The 10,550-nt window shown below is 35.6% G+C and overlaps 1 protein-coding gene across 1 annotated transcript in view; it reads right to left on the bottom strand.

Annotated features, from left to right (window-relative positions):
* Positions 1-7,332, bottom strand: part of LOC117990949 (protein lozenge-like) — a 54,740-nt gene extending 47,408 nt beyond the window's left edge. Inside the window, exon 1 of the mRNA XM_034978451.2 lies at positions 6,132-7,332. Coding sequence (XP_034834342.1) covers positions 6,132-6,243 — 112 coding nt within the window. The 5' untranslated portion in view covers positions 6,244-7,332. The remainder of the gene's footprint in view (positions 1-6,131) is intronic.
* Positions 7,333-10,550: the final 3,218 nt, after the last annotated feature.

Raw genomic sequence — 10,550 nt, forward strand, 5'->3', positions numbered from 1 at the left:
AGGATAAAATATTATAATTATTGTATTGTGTGGAACGTAAAAATGTTCCATTATTTTTTTAAAGATATGAGCGATATCGACATGTTTGTTATTTTGAAAATAAACTTCATATTTTAGGTTATGAAATCTCTATTGTTCTTTATTCTAAAGGTCTTTTTTTTCTTTAATCCAAAGGTTTATTATAAGGGTATTTAAAATGACAATACTGTGAGAGATAAATAATTAAAGATCTCCAGAGACGTAGGTTTTTTTTAAATCTTTATTTTTAGCCAGGGCTTTATCACTTCAGAGACGTAGGATAGAATTCACGGCGCAAAGGTTCCATCCATGAAAATAGGACGTAGGTATATGTATATTTCACTCAGTACATTCATTTTATTTCTTTATAATTGAAATGTTGGGGTCCCAACTCCCAACGCGCTTGAACAGTGACCCCACACCGCAAAATACAGTCCCTCACACAACAACCTCAATCTATAAGCTAGGAAACGCTACCACACGATCGTGCTCTGTGGAGATTCTTGTAAGAGACCGTCAGAAAAAAACGACGAGTGTGGTTAAAAAAAGTTCACCACAATTTTATCTTAATGATATCGTGAAGGGAGGCTTCAATGGCAGAATATCAATGGCCACCAATCTAATTATCGGGCGCGGTCGCAACGTTTAACCTCAGGACTTATTCAAGTCGGCCACAAAATAAACCACAGTTTCAAATCCTAAATCCACAAACACTTATTATTATTTCATTGATTTATCCTCTTCCTACTGAAACGTCTGCGGTGGTTCACATTAGCCATGTATCGAACCATGGTAATTAACTAATTAGGTAAGTAAAGGCTAACCGAAGACCTTTTTAACTCCAGAGAAAAAAAGTTGAAGATTGTGAAGTGATAAAGTCTATCCATATTAATATTATAAATGCGAAAGTGTGTCTATCTGTCTGCTCGATTTTTATGGCAAATCCGTGTAACTGATTGTAGAGATACCTTGCACCCCAGGGACCGACATAGGCTATTTTAAGTCCCGGAAAATCAAAGACTGCCCACGGGATTTTAAAAATCTAAATCCACGAGAACTAAGTTGCTTTTATTTGATAGGTACACATACATCGTAAAACTGTCGTACAGAGATAGCCTTGCATCCTGAAAACGGACACAGGCTATCTTTTATCCCGGATAATCAAAGAGTTCGCCTGGGATTTTTAAAAACCTTAATCAACACGGATGAAGTCGCTAGCATCATCTAGTTTAAAATAAAATACTGAAGACAAAAATTTTTACCCAGGTGACCCAGAAAAAATGGGTATTACCTACCTATAGATTGCGTCAAAGAAAATCTTTAGAAAATAGAAAATTTATCGACGCGGAAGAAAAACGTAAAGGACATAACTGAAGGAATAGGAATATTTTGGTGGCGCTGCCGGCTGCGGTCAAATATTGTGTACTGTTGTATAAAACTGTTGTGTAATATTTACGGTGTATTTATATAGTAGGTGAGGTAGAAGGTATATATTCTAAAACCATAAGCAATTTTAGGATGTGGTTAAAGAGTTTCAACCGTTGAATTTGTTGAAAAAATCACCGAGTAGCGGTTCGGGCGTGAAAAAACATTAATAGTGTAACTGTGGTTTCTCTATTTACGGAAGCGAAGGTATACACAAATTATGTGCCGCAAAGTGCGGGTTAGTGAATGCGGTCGACGTAAAGGGTTGGATGTCTCTCCTGTTATTTCACCAATCTTCCAATCAAAGCGACGCATCAAATTGATTTACTCAGAATAAATTGTTTTTTTTTTAATTTAAACAAATTTGCGTAGGTACATTTTTTAAATTAAGTGCATTTTGATGTAGATTAATGTAAGTTATAATAGATGGTCGTCGAACAGATGGCGGTTAAGACGTCGCGTCGGCCTATTCGGGGGATTGGGAGCTTGATCTGGGCAGGCACCTTTAACGTTTTAAGCAATAAAATATCACTTGCTTAAATGGTGAAGGAAAACATCGTGAGGAAGCCTGCATGCCTGAGATTTCTCCATAATGTTCTCAAAGGTGTGTGAAGTAGACATGCCGATCCACACTAGGCCAGAGCGTGGCAAACTAGGGCGCAAACCGTTCTCATTCTGAGAGGAGACCTGTGTTCAATTTAGTTGGTCGGCGATAGGTTGATCATGATGTCATTTTTTTTTTCTGTAAGAAGTGCATTTGAATAGATTACATTATCAAAATTCTAAAAAAATTTAGCTCAGAGCATTGTGTCAGATACGATAGTCTACGTGGAGCCATCGTACCTACAATATATTATGTTTAGAGTGTAGACGCTAGGTTAGGTATAAAATCTATGTTCTTGACCGTTAAGGTTGGTTAGTCAGAAAAGTGGATAATTTTAATCCGTGTAAGCAGGTTTTTTCACTCGTTACCATTCAAGCGAATCGCCTTCCTTTGTGATTTAATTACAATCATTCTCGTTAATTTGACGACTAAGCATTTGGTAGCACAAAGATATCTAATTTCCACATTTTCATCAAGCTGATAAGCTTAATTCTAAGTCATTAACTCAGGCCGAAATTATGTAAAAAAATACCAAAATTTTATACGGGATATTAATGGAACCTTTATTTCATAGTTTATATTTAAGTTTTTTACCAAAGCTAGAATCAATGATCTTTATTATTATAAAATGAAGCAAATATTTATGTGTTTTACTCGTTCTGTCGTTCTATTTCTAAAGAGCAGATTTATAAAAACTGACGTTTCTAGAAACACATTAAAATATCATAACTTTTACAAATTTTTTTAAAGTTTAATATACCTAGATCAGTTTATTTTCTTTCAAATTCAGGTTTTTTGGAGTTAACTCAAAAAATACTTTTTGCAGTTAATCTCTTTGTAGAAAAAGGATGGTAGCCTCACTCAACTCACTACGCTTTCTTCATAAACTTCCTTGCTGGAAAGTATTTCAAAATCAACATAAAAACGAAAACTTTTAACCATTTTTGTAAGTTTTGATCGGAAATACCAGCTTAACAAAAGCAAAACTAGGAAACATTAGCTATACGCCGATTATATGGAGGCTCTACGTTGAAACTACATGTGACTGCATTAACTCGCATTGAACGATCTCATTACCTTGAGTGCTTTTGCACCCTTTGCTATTTTGCTTTTCTAATTGTATTTAGGTAACTCATACCTTTTTTTACTTTTTTGATAGATTCTGGGACATTTCATATCGGCTATGGGTGAAATCATAGTAGATTGAAGGCAACTGTAAATTGGTAGTAGATTTCACCCTCTGCTTCGCCCTCCGCTCTCAAAGTTATTCAGGTTCTACCAAACAAAAATTGATCAGTCTTAGTGTAGTAGTCACGTTCTTTAAAAATCCCGTGGGAACTCTATGATTTTCCGGAATCAAAAGTATGTTCCTATTCCTAGCCTATGTTCTTCCTCGGAATGCAAGCTGCCGTACCAAATTTAGTTAAAATCAGTTAAAGAGATGGGCCGTGACTTTCGCATTTATAATATTGGTAAGCATTATTATAATTATATAAACATAAGTAGAGATGACTTAATGTCCAATAAATATCTTTAATCCAAAGCAAATTATTATGAAGCGTTATATAATTTGCGTAACATAATGTTATAAAAATATAATTGTGAATATTAATTAACTTATGAATGAGATTATTGAGAGGTCACATCAACCGGGTCAAACGGATCTAACTCAAAATTGAATAGAACTTGAATCATTTCTAAGTCTGATTTCTGAGAAGGTATCTTAAGAAAATGTCCTTGACCAAACAAAATATTTTTAGTCTTATTCCTACTATCTATTAATTTAAGCACCTAACTGAACTGATTTTGAGTTGGTCGTTATCGTTCCTAGGTAATATTTATTTCACTTTATTACTATTAAGGTACTTACTTTGCGCACTTGTTATTTTAGAAAAGTTTTCTGTTTACTTTTAAAACGGTTTTCTAAAAAAATCAAATAAGAAGGCCAAGAAATAAAAGGTCAAATTCAAGATTGAGTTACCTACTTATTTAGTGACTTATTTATTTATTTTCAGTTAAGTGGTATTAAGTAACTAATCAAATTATGTTGACCCAAAAGTATTGCCACTGAGCATGACTAAGTCGTTTTTGTGTTTGGACATCTGTTAGTAAGAGTATAATATTTTTATATTCATAAGTGTGATTAACTATTTATAGCACCGGACAACATTATATTAGAACAAGTTATTTATTTATAGAAAAATGTAAAGCCCCAGTTCCGTTCAGTTTTCCGGGTTTTTACGTAAGTGCTTTGATTTTTTTAGAAGGCTCTATTGGAAATTCTAATAATTATTGAAAAATTGTGATCTTTACTTTTTTATGAACTGCTAGGCAACTAGTATCCGGATACAGAATATAGGATTTGTAATTAAAGTGGCAAAGCAGTGCTAATTTGTCGCGCAGACGACTAATAAAGCATCAGTATACGTTATTGTAAAGATAGACGTAGGTATAGGGTTACAGATTAATGTATGTTGGTTTGGAATAGATTGGATGTAAGTAGTAGGTATGTAGAATTTTGTCGGCACCAGAATAACCGACATGTCTAGAGGATTGCGAAGCTAAAGTGAAAATGGGCAGGGCAAATAGTTTGAAAAACCGATAGACGTTGCGGCGTCTAGAACGGCGACCTCGCATCAGAAAGCTGGCAGACCTCCCACTAGGTGGACAGACGACATCAAACAAGTTGTAGATTCAGGGGATCAAGACAGTGGCATGTAGAATCGTACATCGTAGTCCGTAGTATCGGTTGAGGACGATGATGATGATATCCATACTGATAATGCGAAAGTTTGTCTGTCTGCCTGCTAGCTTATCACTGCCTAACAGTATATCCGATTTTTGATGAAATGTGGTACAGAGTTAACTTACATCCCGGGCAGGACATAAGCTACTTTTTATCTCAGAAAATCAAATAGTTCCCACGGGATTTTCAAAAACTTAAGTCCGCGCGGTCGAAATCGCGGGCATCATCTATTACTTAATATGTGAGTATCTAAAAACTGGCGTCACGCTATCCTGTTATGAAATAACAGCAAATACCATTAGCTTCTTAATACTTTAATTAGAATTCTGTGCACTTGTGTATTGAATTTAGTTAATTGTAACACCAAAATTCGAAAGAACCGTCTATGTTTTGTAGGCATCAAGGCATTGATAAATCCGTCTCTTGAATAGTCCTAAATCAAAACTGTGTGGTAGGAATCACCGCAGAAGAAAGTTAAGATCTGGTACATATTTTAACAAGTGGTGGTCGAATACTTGTCAAATAATTCCCCAGAAAATTACCCATGTACCTACATAATAACTTTTGGCCTTTATTGGAAACTTTTTATTTTGGTGAGGTATAAGATTTTTTTACCCCTCTTTATCCTGCAAAGTATTATTTTTATGGACGTTTAAGTATATTATCTACTAAAAAATATCGATTAAAATAGAACCAAATCGTTACCTATGTATGGAAGTTGTGAAGCCCCAAATCCGTCGTGGGTTTTTACGTGAGGCTGTATTTTAATTCAAAAAGTTTGACGGCATTGGCAAATTTTATGGAAACCCTGATATTTATCGAGGATTTTGATGATGATTTGAGTGATGACTTCAAAAAAAATTAAACGTTTGAAACTAAATATTAATTAAAACTAGTTTTATTAAGATGTGTCTCTACTTGTGATTAGTTTGACAAAATCAATCTAATATCTAATGGTAGAGATACCTACTCAATGCAAATTATAAACTCCTCTATCAGTGCGATTAATGTAACAGCTGTTGCACAATATTTTAAATAATTATAGTGTTTACCTTTAAAGAAATAATTATTATTACTATTAATACAGTAACTTCCAGTAATTCTATGAAAATTTGCCATTGATGGTTTTAGTTGCAACAATATTATAGTATTCTACTTTCTTATAAGAAAATGTTAATTATTCTAGTTCCCGGGTGCTTTATTTTAAACTGTAGCCGAATGGCATGAAGCGGTTTAGGATAGGTATGGGTGGAAGCTTCTAGTTCTGGAGGCCAAGATTCTCTTTGAGTCACTGAGCCAGCGAAGAAAGAAAGTTAAAGATGTGTCTGTGATGCTTACCGAGATCCGGGTGCTCGCTCTTCGTCTCCTCGATAATGGAATGCACCCACCAAGGCTCGAGTTCCGCCATCTCTCGGCGCCGACGGCCCCTCGACTCATAGGGCAAGTGCATCCTTCAGTACAGCATCATACACTTCTACCGCGCACTCTTGTACTAATTTTGTTAATCTCTAGAAGGCTGTATCTTCGTGTATAATGTTTTTTATTGTGCGTTCTTTGGCGATTTTTCTCTCAGTTCTTTCTCAGTCTATTTATGTATCTTAAGTTAATAAGTAATACACATTTGGGAAGTAAGGCAGGCGGTTTTTTGATTGTAATATTATTTTAAATTAAGATACGACAGTTTACGTCGTATAATTGGCAAGAATAATATGTTATGGTATGCAAAGTGTTAAACTTTCGCCACAGCTCTCTGCGTACGACCTTTACACCGATGAGTAAGTTATTGTTAGGAACACTTGAACTACCTTCTTAATGCGACTTTTGGCACCAATCCAAGAATATTTTCCGTGTTATTGTTCGATGAAGTGTTGTTCCTTATTGATTGATTGTTTGTTTTTTTGTATCATTTACATTTAGATACATGAATATTTTTGGTTGTTCTACTATAACTCTAGAGATCTTCTGATGAATTTAGCAATTGTACCTACTTATTAACTTTTTAACAGTAGGTACTCCGTACACAGTTTTTGACAGTTTGTTATTTAACACAAGTTCACTCACTAAGTATCATATGGTACTATGATTCAATGATGTAAACAATCACGAACGTTTACATAACTTTTTCCTTAACTCAATATTTACGTATACTAGTAGGAATCGGGTCGGGCCTTGACGACTTCAACTTAACTTTCGTCATTTTATATGAGTCACTGGGTAAGGCTCAAGCGGAATAGACCAAAATATCTTCTATCATCTGAGTTGCCGGCTGACGGTTCAAAACTTCCAAGAAGCGCGCGTAATATCTCGTGCGAAGACGTACTGTCAATATCAGCTGAGCGGATTTAATTTGAGATATTTCCCCGCTCGCTGCGTCAGCGCCGGTTTCCTAATCGAGTGTTATATTTTTTGCAAACAAAGTCGAGCGTAAGTCCCGCGTCTCGGTCACAGGTATTTACCGCGTACGTAGATCGCGCGTAGTGTTGAGTGATGACGATGAGTCACGCGGCGGTCATCGGAGGCTGCGCGTGTTTACCGTTCGCGTGCCTCTCTACTACTGAACCGCCGCCATTCTGTCACTCGCTGCCTCCATTGCCTGCGGTCAATCTGCGGTCTGGCCACGCTTCATTTGCCGGGAAAATGTTCTTCTCGTCTCTCACTCGTGCACATGCAACAGTTCCTACGTGCGAGCGGAACACGCGAAAGTTTTACGTTATCAAACATTTTTGTTTAGTTTCATTGTTGAAAGGGAAATATAATGATGTTTTTCATTATAAAGCGATGTTTCATATCTCGCTTGTTCCCCGCTATTTCTGAAAGAGACGTATATATAATCGAGATTGTAGCTTGAACTATTTCCAGAAGAAGTTTCATCTTAGTTATTAAAGAGCGAAGTTTTAAATTGCGATATAAATGACGCAAAATAAATTGCAAACTGTGACAAGTCATTAACTGTAATGATTTTGTGAATTAGTGAAACAGGAGCCTAATGAATTTGTTACGAAAAATAGTAACATACCTCCGCCTAATTGATTGATTTATTACCTACATGCTTAAAAGGTATTCCAAATTTACGTTCAATGTTTTATCATGATTAATAAAGCAGTTAGGAGATTGCAATTTTTAGGTAAGACCTACTACCTAACTGCTATTAAGAAATTCGCTAGCTGTACCTATTTTTGAAGCAAATACCTAGCTTTGTTTTACTTATAACATTTTATTTGCATTAAAAACATGGAATTCAATACACAAATCTTTTTTTAAATTGGTCAACAAAAATTACATAAGTACCTACATACACAAAAAAAATATTTTCTGCAAAAACATAGGAACTGAAAGATATGGATTTGATTCTACATCTTAGATAATAAGTTTCTGCAAAACAAAATAACATTTTGAATTTAGGAGTTAGATTATAGAGAGAGAGCCAGCGTATGCCAGACTTTCCTTATTTTATAAAACTTGAAAGTTTCTCTGCGTATTGTCCCCAACGTTTGAAAGAACGTTTGTTTTGATCATAGTGGCTTTGAGAGATAACAGGTAATAAGGTATAAAAAAATCTTACGTCAAAGTATAAAATCTATTTTTTTTTTATTTTCTTCGGAGTAGTATTAGAAATCACGTCATGCATTGCCAGACACTAGTGTCGTGGAACCCCCGCGAGATATCTTTAATTAATATACTTAAATAAATTTTAATTAATTAATAATTTATTAAACTTTAAAGCTGTCTGGCAGGCGATTGCCACCATACTAAGTTGGCAATGCATGACGTGATTTCTAATAAGTAGATAAGTTATTCTGAAAAAAATATTTGACTTTATACTTTGACGTACCTAAGATTTTTTACACCTTTATTCAACATCCAAACAAACGTTCCTCCCAGTGTTGGGGACAATATACGCAGAGAAACTTTCAGCTTTTATAAAATAAGGAACGTCTGGCACGCGCTGGCTCTGAGGCCATTAGTTTAGGCCTTTAGACTACCTGCCTACCTACCTGCCTAGATAGAGTAGAGCCACGTTTGTTTTGACCACAAAGTTGGAAAGAGGAAGAGCAGTTGGATACCATCAGACAATTGGATATCTTCCTAGCTATTCTTTGGCAATATGAAGTTTATAATAAGTGTAAGTAAGTGTAAGTGTAATTCATTCATACCTATTGATATCGAAGTCAGTAAATTTTAAATTATTTATACAACCCCTTTAAAAATAAGTAACTATAACTACTCGCTCCGGCTTCGCATGGGTAGCTTATTACAATTATCGAAGGGATGTCTAATTTTTTTGAAAATAAGATATAGCCTATGTCACTCAAGATTACCTAATGTAGCTTTCTACTGGTGAAACAATTTTCAAAATCGGTTCAGTAGTTCCAGAGATTACCCCCTATAAACAAACTTACAAACTTAACCTCATTATAATATCTATCTACACATTTATTGACGCCTTTACGACAAAACACGGGTATGGACAAAATGACTAAAACTGAGGTCCTTTACAATTTTAAGATATATAATATCTAAGTATTTAGGAACTCAATTCAAGAAACTAAGTACCTACCTAGTAGAGCCTCGAGGAAATTTTAGAGTAGGAAAATCATCCCATCACTGGGTAGGTAGGTACATTTTGTTCCAACTCCCAATAGAGATTAATGTTTGTCACTTCTATCTTAGAGTGCATAGTCCACCACGTGAGATCGCAGTCAAGGGCTAACTTGTAATGGAAAAAAACAATCAGCCAACTGCGAGACGGGCTCGCACATGAAGGGTTCCGTATACCATCGTACAATAAATAACACTTTTTTTAATTTTCATGTCAGCCCGTTTGAATTTTTTATTATTCTTGTTGTTATATATGTAAAGATAAGTAGGTTCAGCCCGCTGACTTAGGTATAGACGGACGGATAGCAGAGGCTTATAGGTCCCGTTGTAACCTTTCAGGTACTGATTCCTAAATAGACTGTTGAACAAAGCCTTAATAGAGTCTGTTGTAGTGTGTACACTGTAGACTAGATAGCATTATTTTCCGCGGGGAGTACTCAAGACGGGTGGGCGTGCGGCTGGGCGTGGTCGCCCGCGCGCCGCCCCGCAAGACGCAGCGGGAAAAATGACACACTTGTTGCGTAGTACAGAACAGACTACGGCATATCCACGGTCTACCCCCGACGAACGTCTTCACTAGACCAACTTAGGGTTTATGATAGGGTTACCACTGAAAAATTTGGGTTGAAAAAAAAAAAGATTTGTATTATAACGACTGATTTTTAATCTTGAAATAACTTTTATCCGAGGGATGAGATTTTAACAGTTTTTGCATAAGAAATCTGTCTAATACGTCAATCCTTTTCGTCAGTTAAAGTTTACTTGGCGATTGAAAAATCTAAAGTTTTAATTTTTATTCCAAAATTATTCAACTATTATACAAAAGTACCTACCTACCAATGAATTCTAGAAAATAAACTTAAATCTAAATTAATACCTACCTACTACAAAAATTTATATAAAACTAAAATTAATTAAATTATCCTCATCGAGACCACCGCTGCGAGGCATTGTGCGAGTACCTACCTACCCAAGATGCGGCCAGCATTGCCTCCTTGGATAGCCAAACTAATTCTTTGTCCAAAGTAGCTGTTCTTGGGTCCCCGGTCGACTCGATAACCCTTTTTGAAATAGATACCCTATTTTTATTTTTCTTATTTTCTTGAACCTGAGCCGAATTGAGAACCTCCTCCTTTTTGGAAGTTTGTTGAAAAGGAA

Source organism: Maniola hyperantus, chromosome 19, assembly GCF_902806685.2.
Source record: "Maniola hyperantus chromosome 19, iAphHyp1.2, whole genome shotgun sequence".
NCBI lineage: Eukaryota > Metazoa > Arthropoda > Insecta > Lepidoptera > Nymphalidae > Maniola > Maniola hyperantus.